This window comes from Leptosomus discolor, chromosome Z (genome assembly GCF_034619465.1).
Source record: "Leptosomus discolor isolate bLepDis1 chromosome Z, bLepDis1.hap2, whole genome shotgun sequence".
In the NCBI taxonomy this organism is placed as follows: Eukaryota; Metazoa; Chordata; class Aves; order Leptosomiformes; family Leptosomidae; genus Leptosomus; species Leptosomus discolor.
Window position 1 is genome coordinate 45,093,392 of NC_141419.1, and position 15,920 is coordinate 45,109,311.

The following is a 15,920-nucleotide window of genomic DNA, read 5'->3' on the forward strand; positions in this document are numbered from 1 at the left end:
CAAACCCCAACACTTCTACAATGTAGGAATAAAGATGTGGAGCCCTCTTCTATACTTGATAACCAATACGCAATTAAAGTTGGATTGTTAAGTTAGTGCACACCTACAATATCCCCTACAATATCCCCATTTTTGGTTAACAGTGTATTAAGGCTGCTTGCTGCTGAAAATACACAGCAGAGAAGGAATACTTTCATCCACAAATGCAGTCAGATGATCTCATTTGGAAGCTTCTGTCACAGTCATTCATTGGGAATGATGAAAGCAAGCCATCCTTTTTCCTCTCATGTTATTCCACAGGATGTTGTGGATGCTCTGTTTGTGTGGGTTCAAAATCATTTGGATAAATTCATGGTAGAAAATTCCATTGAGGGCTATTAAACAGAAAAAAATTCCACTTCTGGCTTGGGAAGTCCCTAAGCCACAAATTGCTGGAGGCTGGGGAAATAGCCTGGGGAAATTCTACAAGGGAAATTGTCCTTGCAGTCTTCCCTGGGCAGACATTATCGATGGCCTTTTGAGACAGGCTACTGGGCTGGACAGACTCCATGGTCTGACTCAGCACCGTCAATTTAATGTTCAGTTTCCCTACTTTTCCGGCTATGATAGTACAAACACGGATCAGTATTCTCAACTTGTTATTTTTTCAGACTCAAAAAGCAAACAACAATCTCGTGTCCATTATATCAAAGAGATAAATACTATAAACTAAGCTGTCCATCACATCCAGGGCACTTCCTTATGCTCAGAGCAATTCTGAAACCATAGTTGGATTCCTTTTTGTGTTACCGGTTTAAGCATAATTCACTAACATTACACTCACATATCATGATATACATGATGTGCAATGCTACTCTGCAATATGTTGCACAGCAACAGTACGTAACGGAAAAGCAGCTTCCCTCAAGAACTGTAGGACAATAAAAAAGATTAAACCCAGAAATTCTATACCACCATATTTGCAAAATCTGATGGTGGCAATGGTCAATAAACCCCGTATATCATTACTGCTGCACTTTACATGGGTGTAGGTTTTTTAGTTTTCTTTCTTTTAGTCAAATCAAAATCACTCTATTAAGCTTAAGGATCTACAGTCTCCATGCATGGAAGTGATGTGAAATTCTTAGTAATGAGGCCAAATTACTTAGGCTTCCAATTGAATTTCTGCTTCGTCCATCTGAAGTGTATCATTATCGCCCAGCAATTCTGTTTCAGGCACAGACCCCTCCTCTTCCTCCTCCTCCTGGACAGGATTCTGGGCGACGTCTTCTGCTATATTGTGTGTGTCATCTGTGCCCTCTGAGAGCAGAGCAGCCCTGTCGGCCACCGACGTGTTGGAAGGCGCCGTTGTTACATAGCCAGTGCTGGTGGATCCACTCCCACTATGATGGGAGCCTGGTTTGGGAATGATCTGGGGAGGCATTTGCTGAGGAGCCATTTGCATCGGAATTTGGACAGGATAAAAATTTGGCAAGTAAGCGCCATAGGCAGGCATTGGCTGGTAACCATTGACTGGAATGTAGAGCTGAGGAGGAGGGACCATCGGTGTAATCTGCCCTTTCATTTGTATGAACTGTGGTTGAGGGAAAGCTGGAGTTTTCTGCTTTGGTCCAATGTACCTAGCATTGCTGATGTTGCTAACAGGGCTTGTGCTGAGAGAACTTGTTTGCGTGGTGTTGCTTGCCCCAGAGGTTTGCGCTGAGCTGTTGTAATTAGAAAGGTTTCCCCATGTTCTTAGTCTGTTGTGTATATCTTTAAATCTTGGTCGTCTGTTGGGAAATTCATTCCAACACTCCAACATCAAAGTGTATATCCATGTGGGGCAGTCATCAGGACATGGCAAAACCTGTCGGTTCCTGATCATCTCAATGACATCCTGGTTAGAATAACCACAGTAAGGCTGCAGGCCATAGCTGAAAACTTCCCACAACACAACTCCATATGACCATATATCCGAATCAATAGAAAACTTGCCATACATAATAGCCTCAGGGGACATCCACCGGATAGGAAGAAGGGAATTTCCCATCAGTTTGTAGTAATCAGCAGCATATACTTCCCTGAAAAGGCCTAAATCAGATATTTTCACATTCAGTTTATCAAACACCAGTATATTTCTAGTGGCCAAGTCCTTGTGGACAACATGGTGGCTTGAAAGATATTCCATTCCTGCAGCTATCTGAGTGACAATATGGAAAAAGTCTGCTGGTTCCAGAGTGGATTTTACTGTCTTGTCATCATCAGTGCTGCCAACATCTGAATGTGGAGATCTCATCACCAAGAACTCATGGAGGTCACTGTGGGAACAATAACTAAATATCATGCTTATGGGTTGTTCCTTTGTCACTATTCCCAGCAAACAAACAATGTTTGGGTGCTGTAATCGTGATCTCATCATTGCCTCATGTTTGAATTCTTCCCGAAGAGCCAGTTCTGCTTTGTCTTTAAGTGTCTTGATAGCAACAGCTTGTGTTTGTTCACCTGGTGCTGTACCAAAAAGATGCCCCTTGTAGACTTTGCCAAATCTCTCCTCTCCTAGTTCCTCCATAAACCGCACAGTGGATAGATTGATTTCTTTAAGCTTGGCCTGAAATGAAGTAAAGAAAGTAAGTCAGTAAAAAATCACAATGTTTTCTAAACAACAGACTCTCTTATCAACGAAAAGCTCCCAGTGGTTAGATGCTTCAAATGGAAGACAAATTGGGCCAAAACGACTTTTCAGCTTTTTGTATATTCACATCAGTGTATTGATTTTACCGTTAACCTTGAAATGAGTTATACTATTATCAGAAGTGTAAATTGAATTATGCTGCAAGATGATGAGCATAATTATTTTTACAAAAGAGCACCCATATTTCCTGCAAGCTAAACGAGTAATTGGTTCAGAGTAAATCTGGCATCAATAATGATGACATCTATTAACTGCAGCTGCACTTGCCCTACAGATTGGCTAGAGGTGCCCACTGGAGATCTATCAGAAAACTTGTGGGCACTGGCTGAGGAGGCGGCAGCCCTGTGGTAATCTGAAACATCTCTTCCAGCAAGGAGGAACAAAATCTCTCTCTTTCAGTTCTGCAGTAGCAGATATGCCCTTTATCCTCTGTTGCACTACAGGAATAGCCCCTGCCTGTGGGTAGTAGCACACAGTACCCCTGCTGAGAAACCTCACACTAGCTCTGATGAAGAGGGGAGTGGAAGACGAGCAGAAGAAGGAATTTCTCTCTGGTACACGAAGGGAAAGGTGGTGCAAACCCAAGAGTCGGAAATTCCCAGAGCCTCCCTGTTGCAACTGGCAGGGAAAGCAAGGGAGTTTATGACAGTGATCTAATGGGTCCTGACTGGTGCGGGCTTGAGGAGTCCCTGACTGGATGGTACAGTTTCACAGATGGGGCACCACAGCAGGAGGGAGCATGGCAGGCTGGAAAGAGGCTTTAACAGGTGATTTGGGAACAAGCTCTGATTTTAGTGGCCAACAGACCGTGGACTGGACCAGACAGTTTCCAGCACAGCCCACACTCAGCCATTAAACCTCCCCCTTACCACAAAAAATCGATGCAATTTGTTACAATTGGTAATATCCTGCAAATATTCTACAGTTTCCTGAACAGATGTTGCCAATTGTAACAAATTGAGCATTGTTCTTTAGAGAATGCATCTTGTAAATGCTGTCATTAAAAATTCAACATCAGCTCTGAACCAGATTTTAGCGCAGATATCAGTTAGTTGAGCTAGAAAACTGTATGCAGGAGATGAGATCTGTAGACAGGAGTTCAAAGCCATTTTTGTTTCACTGTCCTTTGTGATATACAGCCCTAGAAACATGTTGCACCCTGGCTCGGTGGCAATCCAGAATAGCAGGGGACTGAGCTGACTGATTAGACAAGAAACCCCACTGTGCATCTTGCTTTAGACAAGCAAACTGGCCGCGTCATCACCAAGAGAGAAAAACAGCTGCTGGCTGAAGACTGGATCAGAAATAAAACATTTCTGGTCACTAAGACAACAAGCAGAATGGGTATTGACGGGTAATGACAAATGTCATAAAATACTTTGTCCTGAAACCTGTTGCATGAGGCCAGGATTTCTAGATACAGCTAGCAGGTGCAAGACCAGGTTTTCACTAAAGTAGATGGCTAGCACAGTAGGAAAAATAGATCCCTTACAGCACAGCTAAATTTGAACACCGACAACCTGAGGCACTGAAAATCGTGACACTTTGGAAATACGTGGCCTAAGCAACTTGTGGAAAAAATACCTGTTTGTGTTGATTAATGAGCGGCATTTCCATGTCCTGGCTAGGAGATGCCATCAGCTGGCGGCGCTGTGGTGTAGCAGCAGATGCCTTCTGTTTGTTTCTGCACATACAGACCAGGAAGAAAAGGCAGGCGATAACCAGAGGGATGGCTATGCTGGGAACCAGGATGTAAAGGATTCCCATTTTACTGTTGTCACGTGGACCTGTCACGCACAGAAATGTTCATTGTTTACAATAAGTATTTTTAATGCATTCAATAGTAAAGAAAAAAAAAGAACTATGGTATTATTATTAATACTACATTTTAAACAAAAAGTAAATTCCCACAGCTTGAAAACAGAGGTCATATTACCCCCTCCTGCTTCTCCATAATTTTCCATTAAATATTTCAAAGTTTGAATGGACATAGCAACTAGCAGTATGAAGATAAACTAGGAGCCCCACATTTAATCTGTTGACTGTAACAGTATGTGGTTTATTTCGCTTTATTTTTGAGGCTTCTGGTTGTGGAAACTGCAAAACATCACATTATCATGTTCAGGGGATAAAAAAACAAGTCAGTAGTCTCCATTACAGTGTATAAAGCAATGAACTCAATGTGACACACCACAGCACAACATTGCAGTCTGGTCTTCTCCCACAGCTTCAGCCATTTCATCACCACTTTGCCCACTTTTTACCTCCACTGGTAAATAAAATAAATCTCAGAATAAAATAAATCTCACGTCTCACTGGGAGACATCTTATTTGTTCTATATTTAATAATTAACTAAAGTGTTTTTAAGTTACAGTGAGACAGACATGGAAGAGCCATCAATACACTTAGTAAGACTGTTCCGGAACCTTCTTAAAATGCTTTTTTATTGATACTTAGAGACTCCAGGAAAGCACAGTGATGTTCAAAAAGTTCACTGGAACTGCCTGGGATGTTTTCTGCAATCCATGGTTTTGCTTTCACCACAACCACATCCCAGTGTTATATTTACACTACGTTACATGCAACAGACATTTATTATAAATGTCAAATCATGTTACATTTCATATAAATTTTGAGCGCTTTTAAATATCCAGGCAATTTGTAAGAAAACCACTTTTATGGCTTCCATGATACACCTGTCGCTGCAGGGAAAATGCTTTTCTTCCTAATGAAGCACAGTACTAAGTTGGTTTGTCGTGTCCAAATACTGTTAACACTCTATCAGCTTTAGACTGAAGGCTATTCCAATACAGGGAAATAAGTGAGACAGAATTAAGCTGTGAGACCTGTGCTTTTTATTTTTGCTACCAGTTGTGCAGTACAGAGCAACTAGCAGTGGCTACTGTAGGTGTAGGGCTTTTCTGATACGATCGTCTGTTTTACATGTGACATCTCTGCTTCTGCACTTCACACGGTTTCCTTACAGCCAAGCATGATGCTATACCTCCCTCTACAGGATCTGAATATCCTTGCTGCCTGCAAGATGCCATATAGAGCAAAAGCAATGTACCATTGAGTAGTGCAAGCAAACGAAACACATACAGGTGATAAGTATGTCAAGTTTGTCAATTGACGTTAGACCACAAACTACTAGATACAGCAGTACCATTAATTATTATCTCAGCTTAAGCACCCGATATATAATAAAAAAGCGTCACAATATCTGTTATAAGCTCTGATCTCCAGAAAATACTACATGCCTACAACACAAAACAAGGGTGCCACACTACAGCAAGTGAAACATTCGAAAGCATGACCCTCTTAAGTGAATTATACTTTTAAAAATAGGGAACATTCAAAATTACAAAGGATTCAGGGCAGTAGTAGGGGAAAAAAGAAAGAGAATACATACTACAAGAAGGTATGTCACACAGTTCCATGCGTACGTTTTTATTCTTTGTAAAACACCAGGGCCCATCCATCTGACCTCCAGGATTTCGGCAATATGCATGTCCTCCACCTAGCTCTGGAAACTGAATGCTTGTGAGATCATGGTTGTGGGGAGTCTGCGAGTCCCAGAGCTGGCAAGTGTGTCCAGACTTGGTAACACTGACTGTCCCTCTGTAGTCTGCTCCAGAACCATTGTAGCACTGATGATCTGCAACATAGGGTTTGAGAAAACATTGTTAAACAACAAAACAATCAAGGGCCAGCAAGACTGAAAGGGTTGAAGTGCATTGACCATGCATGCAAAAGTACTTGAATTTAGGTACTTCAGGATTTAAATGAAAGCTGTAGGTTTTGAAAATTCAGTTCTGTGGGTATCTGTGCTCTTACACCCAGTTATTTCTGGATTCTGCCCTGGAGTGTCTCAGCTCTATAGCTATTCACACCAGTATTTGGTAACCCTGAATGCAAGTTGGTACTAAGAGGCATGTATGGACTTTTAGATACAGATTTAGATAAACTAAATTAGAGCTATTAGTTTCACTTCAGGACAAGTCTCAGATGCCAACAGTGCAAACTTCCCGCCGCTTTTATTTCTTGTAATCTTCCTGTCTTCCTCACACCGTTCAATTCCTAGAGAAATTAGTCCTGCATTTTTTGATACCTCACCAATTTTTCCTTCTTTTCTTCTTTAGAAAAATGGAATTCAGGCTTTTCTTCTCTTTAGATACATCATTTTCGTATCTGCTGAACTCGTATCTTTATTCTCTCTCTGTTGTGCTGCTATCCTCTCTCCATACTTTTTGAGTGCTTGTCTCCCATGTGTCACCTGAACTGAATCATGCATTTTTCTGCATATTTGCAACACTACCTTCTTCAGTTTTCCGAGTCCCCCTCCCCAGCCCTCAGGAATCCAGCTCTCTCAAAGTCCTTCCCTCCAAACCCACAGGGTACTCACATCACAGCTGTTCCAACAGAGCGAGCACCACTGGCTCTGAGAATCATGGAATACTTTTGCCAGACTTTCTGCTGTTTTTATTCTCATCCCTTTTGCTTGATACCTCTTCCCTGGATGATTTGGTTCTGCCATTGTTTTTTCAGTTATTTCTGCTTCCCAGCTACACTACATTTCTGCCTTCCTAGTGTAACAAGTAACATATTGTGCTTTGTTCATTAAACCTGTATGGGAAGGTATGGATGGAAGATTTATGTGCCCGCAAGGCTTGATAGCCCAACCGAAGGACATTCTTGCACAAGTCAACAGGACCCGTAGCTGAGGGGGTTGAGTAGTCACATTCTTGCATAAGTCCACCCACAGGGCAACGAAGAAGACCTTCAGCCTTCATCCTTACGATCACCAGGAGGCAGAGAAAGACCCCCCAGCAACAGAAGGAACATGCGCAGAGTATCGACCTGATTGCGACATCACGAATGCAGGAAATGAGACTGTATATAATGTGCTTACACGAGGCGGGGAGTTGCGAGCCGTTGGCGGAGCGCAGACTCCCCGGCCGCCCAGTGCTGCCTTTGCTCTTGTTCGCTTGCTAATATAATAAAATTCGCATTGGATTTTGACACTTTAAATTGTCCGTGTCTCTACCTATCACACTAGCACACAGCTCGTCTTCCACGCCCACCGCTATGCCATGAGCCCTGCTTCTGACTGTGGGTTCAGACAGTGGATATTCAGAATAATCTTACCACACTGTGAACTCTAAACACCTTTAGTCTCTTGGAGCTTCCTTACTGAACATTGTAGAGGTGGTGATTAATTGCTAGGAAATGGAGTAGGCACAAAAATAGGCAGCACATAATTACTGACAATGTAACAGCCCTTCTACTCTTGAATGCAAATATAAACTCATGGAAGTGAGATAGATGTTTTCACCCATCCTGTGTGGCTGAAGAAAGACAATACACTCCATGACTGATCTACAGGACTAATATTCTTGTGGATATCCATACAGAAATAATGAACATTGAATGCTTAATTTCTCAACAGGTTTTTTCCAGTGAAGCTTCCACAGCCTATCTGAGGTTTACTGATAGGTAAACAGAACTCACAAATAGCTGTATGGGGGACTCATCCAGAAAGGCAAAGACTGAGTCAGAGGCGGGGGCTGGCATGTGGGAAGGGAAGCCTGCAACGCACTGCTTCCCCTTGCAAATCTGAGTCAAATCAGTTGTGTGAACACAGAATTTTAGTGTCCAGGGTGGTTGATACAACCCTTTTCAGTACTAAGCAGCATCCTTTAAACTTCATCACCATCTTAACTATATCTTATAACAGTGCAAGATTATGGTCAGTCACATTATAATAAAAAGTAGCAGCATCCAGTACAGCAGTACTTTCTTTACAAAAAGAATGGCTGATAAAAATATTGTCTCTCAGACCCAACCTGAGGAAGCCACAAGCCCTACTTTTTCCCAGTGATATAGCACCCGAACTTACATTGGCTGAGTCTTTCCACGGGGATCCCAATCCTTATGCAGTTGGCAGCTTCCAAGGTGTCAGGTCGTGGGAGATCCTCACACTTAGGCAACTGTAGCTGCATCAAGATGAGGGGGTTTGACCTAGCGATGTTGTACTCCTGCTTACAGAGATCGTTCTCCAGAACTTCACATTCATCCCGGCACAGTTCCCGTGGCTTAGGGGTCCGAGAGCGCTCGTCACACAGGGGAAACACAAAGTGGCAGAAGGATGGTATAGCAAACTGTGAGCACTGATCGGACAAATGCGTGGAAGTGCCAATCATAGTAAATGCAGCTGAAAAGGAACAAAAATATTGCTTAAGTATTACATTCATGAAAAGCATAAGAAACAACATAATTTTCATGTCATTTGCCCTTCACAACTTCTGTCTTTTCTTGAGGATCTGAAAGCCTACTGAGCAGTGAGGAAATCAGGCAACTGCTGCTATAAAAGAGCGCTGACAAATGCAGAAAGCAAGCATAGCATCTCAGTGTCCCTCTGACGTCTGCAAGCTTGTAGGACCTCAGTTCATCAGAATTTACCCAAGTGACTAGCATTGAGCAAATCGTTGGTGCTTGACTATTTTCAACTTGAAAGGATAAAGACCGAAGGCAAGATATGTCTGCCAGGATGCCAACATGTATTTCCAAAGTTCCTAATTTGGTAAAATCTGAATGAGGATCAACCAGCTTCTTCCTTGTGGTGGTTTGGTGTCTGGCAGCGGTTTGATAGTGGGGGAGTGGGCTACAGAGGTGCCTCCTTTAAGAGGCTTCCAGAAGCCCCCCTGGCTCCGATTTTGGACCCACCTCTGGCCAAGGCCAGACTAATGGCGCCTCTGCAAGTAACTCTATTTAAGAGTGAAAGAAGCCGTTGATCGAGTTCTTTGTTCGTGTTTCTTTGTAGGTGAGTGGAGGAGAGGAGGGGATGGGAGAGAGACAGCCCTGCGGACACCCGGTCGGTGAGGAAGGGGAGGGGGAGCTGTGCCGCTGCAGAGGTTCCCCTGCGGCCCGCGGTGGGGTAGCGGCTGAGCCCCTGCAGCCCCTGGAGCCCAGCGGTGGCCCAGAGGTCGCCCTGCAGCCCGCGGAGGGCCCCGGGCCGGAGGAGCAGGGTCCGGGCCCGGAGCAGAGCGCGACTGCGGCCGCGCTGGAGCCGCCCGTCGGTGGGAGGGCGGCAGCCCCGGGAGGGCCCCGCGCTGGGGGGTTCTGGGGAGCTGCGTCCCCGCGGGAAGGACTCGCGTTGGGGCAGTTCCTGGAGGGCTGTCTGCCGGGAGAGGGACCCCGCGGTGGGGCAGGGGAGGGCTGCGAGGGCCCCTCTCCCTGAGGGGGAAGGAGCAGCGGAGACACCTTGTGCCGGACGGACTGTGACCCCCATTCCCTGCCCCCTGCGCTGCTGGGGGGGAAGAGGGAGCAGAGCTGAGCCCGGGGAGACCGGAGCGGGGGAGGGGCAGGAAGGTGTGTTGTATTTAAGACCTGGTTGTATCTCTCGTTATCCTTGATTGTGGTGGTTGTTTGTATTAAATGTGTGTTGTTATCCCCAAGTTGAGTCTGTCTGTTGCCCGTGACCATGACTGGTGAGTGAGCCCTCCCTGTCCTTTGTCTCGACCCTCAAGACTTTTTGGTCGTATTTTTCTCCTCCCCATCCCTCGGGGACCTGGTAAGGGTGAGCGAGCGGCTGCGTGGGGCTTTGTAGCTGGCTGGGTGGGCTCAGACCACGACATTCCTCCTGTAGACATTTTGATCAATAAACAAGACAAGTGTTTTTCAAGTCTTGACAGGCAAAAGGAAGTGATATTTGGGGAGATACTGATATTAATAGACATCAGAAGTGTAACAGGCAGCAGTTTTGGGAAAAATGAATGTAATCAATCTCAGCATACTGATCAAATTAAGATGAATGTCAGAATGAATTAGGAACTTACTCCTCCCCTCCAGCGCTCAGTACCTACACACTAACACTTATCTGAGAGTTTTCTTGCACATTGCAAAGACAAATGTGCATATGCATCATGTATCTGGGGATGAATGAAGCTTTAAATGTAGGAATGCTCATTCCCACACTGGAAAGCATCATTTGTGAGTGAGGCTTGCAAGACTGCAGTTTCACCAACACACACTGTAAAAGGAGAGGAAATGAGCAGTTTAAGTCACTCAGCAGTCTATTTACAACCTACAAATCAATTATTTCCCTCTTGTCCAGCTCATTCCTTTCAACCATCTACTTCCTGCTGTCACCTGCTATCAGAGACTCTCATGTTGTTTCCTAAACACCACACATGCAGCAAGCAGCCCCAGCTTCAGCCTTTTACACCTTTGCTTATTTTAATATAGAAATATCAATGCAGGAATATAATAATTTATCAGTCACGTAAGGAACACTGCATGCAAGCACAGTATCAGGCCTCACACACAGCTGTGACATGTGCTTGTCTGAAAGACTAACAGGGAAAAAATAAACATGGAGGAGTGAAGCAGTCACTGATGTCTATTTGAAACACCACATTAATTTTTGTGAAGGTGTTAAAAGTTTAGATCGACATGAGTGAAGAGTGTGCAATTCACAATCATGTCCGTATTTTGATGGGTGGTGCAAAAGCCAAAAGGACTGTGCAGTGGCATCTAAGAGGTTTGTTTTTTTAGTTATTATACAGATATTAAATGGCACAGCAAAGACATTGCTAACCACACATATCCACAGATCAGGGGTCAGGTTCATGCACTCTTTATTGTTGGCCTTCCAGCCTTTCAAGTCATGTCTCAAGTTTTTCTCCATAAACGTCCTTCTTTTTTTAATAGAAGGCTGCAATTCTCACCTAACCACATGGCCAGGACCAAACAGCACCAGGGACCATGGAGACAAAGGGAATGTATTTCACACATCAGCACAGCAGGGAAATGAAAACCTGGAATGAAAATTCCCCATAGATGTTGCCTGTAACCTTATTAAATGTTCTTGGCGTCGAGCAGTAGGTGTCACCGTTTCCCACGCACAGCCTCCTCTGGACAGTCTACAGCTCGAGCACAAAGACCTTCCACCAAGAACTACACTTGGGAAGTACGGGCAAAAGTATAAGCAAAACCTCAGCAGCAGTTATTCAGCAGATTTTATATTTATCTAATAAGCTATTGCAATTTCAAAAATACCCTACAATTTGGACAGAGAACACCCAGTCTTGCAATACTTGTTTTACATATAAGAAGAGCCGAAAGAACCAAGTATGCTGTGAAATCCTCAGGGTTATTTTGCGTAAGGCATTTGGTATGTCCTTTGGATATATACAGTTTGAAAATGCCATACTATTAATGGATTATCATTACTGCCTAGCTAGGCACTGGGCAGTTCTACATGGTGGTTCACATAGTTTTCTTAAAAAAGAAAGGTTCCATCAGAAATTCTCCTCAACTCCAGGACAGAGAATCCCAGCCTCCAAAATCTAACTGATTATCACTGGTATTAGGGATCCAGCAGCCAGGTCATAAATGTCCATGTTGCATATTCCTGAAACAAGTGTAACTTACCAATAAACATTTTCTGGGAAGATATCACAAGTTTTTGGTTGTGGTTTTTTGGGGCTATTTTTTGGGGTCTGGTTTTTGGTTTGTGGGGTTTTTTTTAAAGGACATTCTGAACCTAATTCACGGAGTTACAGATTTAATAATTTCAGATAGCTGAACATTTCCTCATTGCTGAAAAACATCTAAACAGGATAAAGATTATGTCATAGAAAAAAACCTGTATCAGTAGTATGTATTAATTAATGACATAATAGTAAAAGAGGCTGGAATTACAACACAGTACAGGCGAAAGGAGGGAGGGCAATGAGTCATAGCAGCACAAGGAAAAGTCAGCACCCGGATTTCACCAGTCTCAGAATCTGATCACCATCTCAAGGACAGAAAAAAACCTGACCTGGATTTCTGGCTTGACAATGAGCCTTTAAGGTAGTATCCTTAAGGAGACAGAGTGGACAAACTATTTTTGACAACTAGTTATGTTAAAATTGAAAGATTTAATTAGTTAGCCTTATCTGTCCATGTACAAATAAGCTCGTGCTGGACCATGTTAATTGGCCATCTATTACAATAAACAGTTTGCTCTACTCCAAGGATTCATTTGCTTGCTCTACTTGTGTACATCAGAGTCACAGCTGCTAATGTCAGGTAACTGAGGTCCAGTGAAGAAAACCCATATTGATGTACAGCCCACTAAAAGTCATTAAGGTTTTGGATAAGATGTTTGTGACTCTGTACCAAAACGATGATCATCAGGAGCAGAGCACAGGAAGGTTGACTCTTGTTTTATATAAATCAGTGTGAAATCCAGACTCTGCCAGGATTACACAATACAGGAGGAAACCCCACCATACATTTTGTAAGAAAATCAAAACCCAGTCATTTTTTATTATATCACTTTTTTTTTTAATAAAAAACTTCTATTTGAAACCATGATGCAAAAAGCTCCAGTATAAACTACAACCTGTTAAAAAGTCAATGCTTTGACATTTTACTTAATACATGGAAGAATCTTCCACACATGATAGCAGATATTAATCTTTCTTGCTCCAAATTTTGCTAACTGCACAGGTGTGAAACTGGCTCATCTCTAAACCTCAATATAAGGATATCTTCATCATTAACTGATAAAACTGACAGCACTATTTATAACTGAATTGGATACTTTCACAAACATTTTTTGCCCTGCTACAGAGATGTATAAGCTTACCAGTAATTCGATTTTCTATTTCCCCTTGCATCTGGAGGGAGTCAACATAAATGGTCCTGTTTCCAATGATCCGTGCACACGCAATTCCCCTGTATGGCTGACAGAACCCATCTTCATGGTAATCTTCTCTGCAAAACACAGGTGGGATTTTATAAGCAGATGTCTAGCTGTCCCCAATTAATTTTAACAAAACATATCCTCATAAAAGGAGAAAACCCCAAAAGACTGTAAATCTGAAATTGTTCCATTCCCCAGGTGCAGCTTTCTCCTCCAATTGTCTCTACACTACCTTAGAAGTATTAATGAGGAACCCTGTAAATAGTTCATTAGAGAAAAGAAGTAAACCAAACCCCAAGATTAATTTAAAAATCATACACTAATAGTAATGGGATTTGACAGATTAATCTATTAAAAAGCCTTCAGACTGAGACAGCAACACAGGTCTTGTCACATGTCCTTGCGCATTTTTGGCACCTAGCTGCACCCAGTACAATTAAATAAACAGTTCGTTCTCTTCTCCCACCTCTCTCTCCCTTTCTTCATTTCCTGTAGTGAACAGCAGAAGACATCTTCCCAAGCTTTAATTAAAAGATGGAATAATTTAGAACTCTGAATTAGGTAAACAGAATAAAAAGTAATCAAGGTTTTAACCTCTTTTCCTCTTCTCTAGATCGAGTCAATGCCAAATTCCTCTTCCAACATACATTTTAATACGTTTTTCAATTCAATGAGGCTTTGGGCCAAATTTTACTCACATCATCATAATTTTTTTGGCATAAAAGCACTAGCCTAAAGGCCCAGTCGTTCAACACATCATCCCCAAAGCTCCAGTGAATAATACAGAGCTGATCTGTAGATCATAACTATCCAAGCACTGAAAAGGGACTTCAGAGTGAGAGTGCTCTCAGAGTTAATATCCAGTATGCCAGGTGTTTCCTCTGGCACAGCACAGGTCTGTGCTAGGACTCATCCGCCTGATAGATTCACATCATGACATTCACTGCATGATGGACCAAAAGAGGCATAAAAAATAATCTAGAAAACCATGACTCTAGAGTAATCTTAGGACACTCAAAAGCTTAATCAGCTTTCATAACTAAGCAGTCAGTTCAAAACTCTGATGTACTTCTCCAAGACCATCAATTTTTGAAGTACCACTTCAATACCCTTTTGCACTTTGTATTTCACTACCTTTGGATATCAGCACCTTATTTGGTCACCTATGCTTCCACTTCACTTAGACCTTCACCCTTCCTTAAGGTGCCACATGAGCAGGGCAAAACTGTCAGTGAATACGTGTAAAAGCACATAACTTCAGCTGGGCCAAATCAGCATGAAAACCTTCTGCCTGATAACAGCTATTCATGATGAGCACATCACCCAACACCATGCAGTGCAGAATGCAGCCCTGTATTTCCGATATCTTATTCTGTCTTAGGAACTTCTTTTGATTTTTCCTCTGCTGTGTCTCCCTGATAAAGCTCATGTCTTCAGGGAAATGTTACCACTGTTTCTTAAACTATAAAATCTTCAGCAGTGGAAGGTTGAGCAGGACTGTCTGTACAGTGTAGACAAAAGCTGGAACCATCAATCGGCACTTGAGCAGCATTTCTCCCTTTCCTCCCAGAAAGACAATGACTTAACAGAACCTGAGCCATCACACAGCTGCTAGATAAACCATGGCGATACGAAGTCTCTCATGCAGTTGTTGCCCAGATCTGGCCTTTATTTCCTATCACAGTATGATTGCTAAATATTCGTAGAGCAACATTTTGTCTACAAATTCTGAAACATGTTTTTCTTCAACAAAGATATGTAAGTTTTTGATTATGGTTTGATTGAGGAGGAGTCTTTCAGGATCAGTTAATTTCTGCAGTGAAATTCTTTCACTCTCATAACAAAACCTCAACAATTGCATCATGCCTGAAAGGACAAAAATATCAAAGCATTTTGTCTGTGCCTGTTTTATGATCCTTGACCACCTCGGTAGGAAGTCAGCAATTCCCAAAAGGAGCTGAATGAATATGAAACCTCTATTTGACCTCTTTTTCAAGAGTAAATTCATACCCCTATCCTGCAGAACAATGTCTGCAATGTATATAACTGAAACTGTACCTCACACTTCAACTTTCAATGCAAGACTCTCATGATAGAACTAAAAAAAAAAAAATCTATAAAAAATAGCACTCCAAACAGCATGGGTTTGGTGACAAAAGCAATGCGATCTCTTACTTAGCTCAGTTTATTTATTTCTGTCAAGAACTTCTAAATACAGCTTAGATACTATATATACACACATATGCACCTCTCTCCCATGTTATAGTCAACTGCTGATTAAACTAAACTGGATATGACTATTACCATGGATGCAAGCAAAAGTAAACAGTAACCTGATGTCAGATACTCTGATAGAAGCTGGTCTGTCATTCTACATGCATCTTTGTCAGGTCAGGAAACTCAGTGTATACAGTTTAACCAGTACTAGTGATCAAGGGGACAAAATTACATTAGTTTTCTTAGGAAAACAGTTGACTTCAACAAAGCTGCAGAAGTGGCAGCACTTAAGAGTTTCCTTACAGACTACCCTTTCCCTTGGCTACACGTACTCT

At 42.5% G+C, this 15,920-nt stretch overlaps 1 protein-coding gene across 1 annotated transcript in view; it reads right to left on the reverse strand.

The window, feature by feature from the left end:
- Positions 1-1,144: 1,144 nt before the first annotated feature.
- ROR2 (ROR family WNT receptor 2) overlaps positions 1,145-15,920 on the reverse strand; it is a 51,426-nt gene continuing 36,650 nt past the window's right edge. Inside the window, exons 4-8 of the mRNA XM_086479738.1 lie at positions 13,312-13,439; positions 8,572-8,886; positions 6,085-6,330; positions 4,256-4,458; positions 1,145-2,587 (exon numbers count right to left, since the gene is read on the reverse strand). Of these exons, the coding sequence (XP_086335864.1) occupies positions 1,145-2,587; positions 4,256-4,458; positions 6,085-6,330; positions 8,572-8,886; positions 13,312-13,439 (2,335 nt within the window). The remainder of the gene's footprint in view (positions 2,588-4,255; positions 4,459-6,084; positions 6,331-8,571; positions 8,887-13,311; positions 13,440-15,920) is intronic.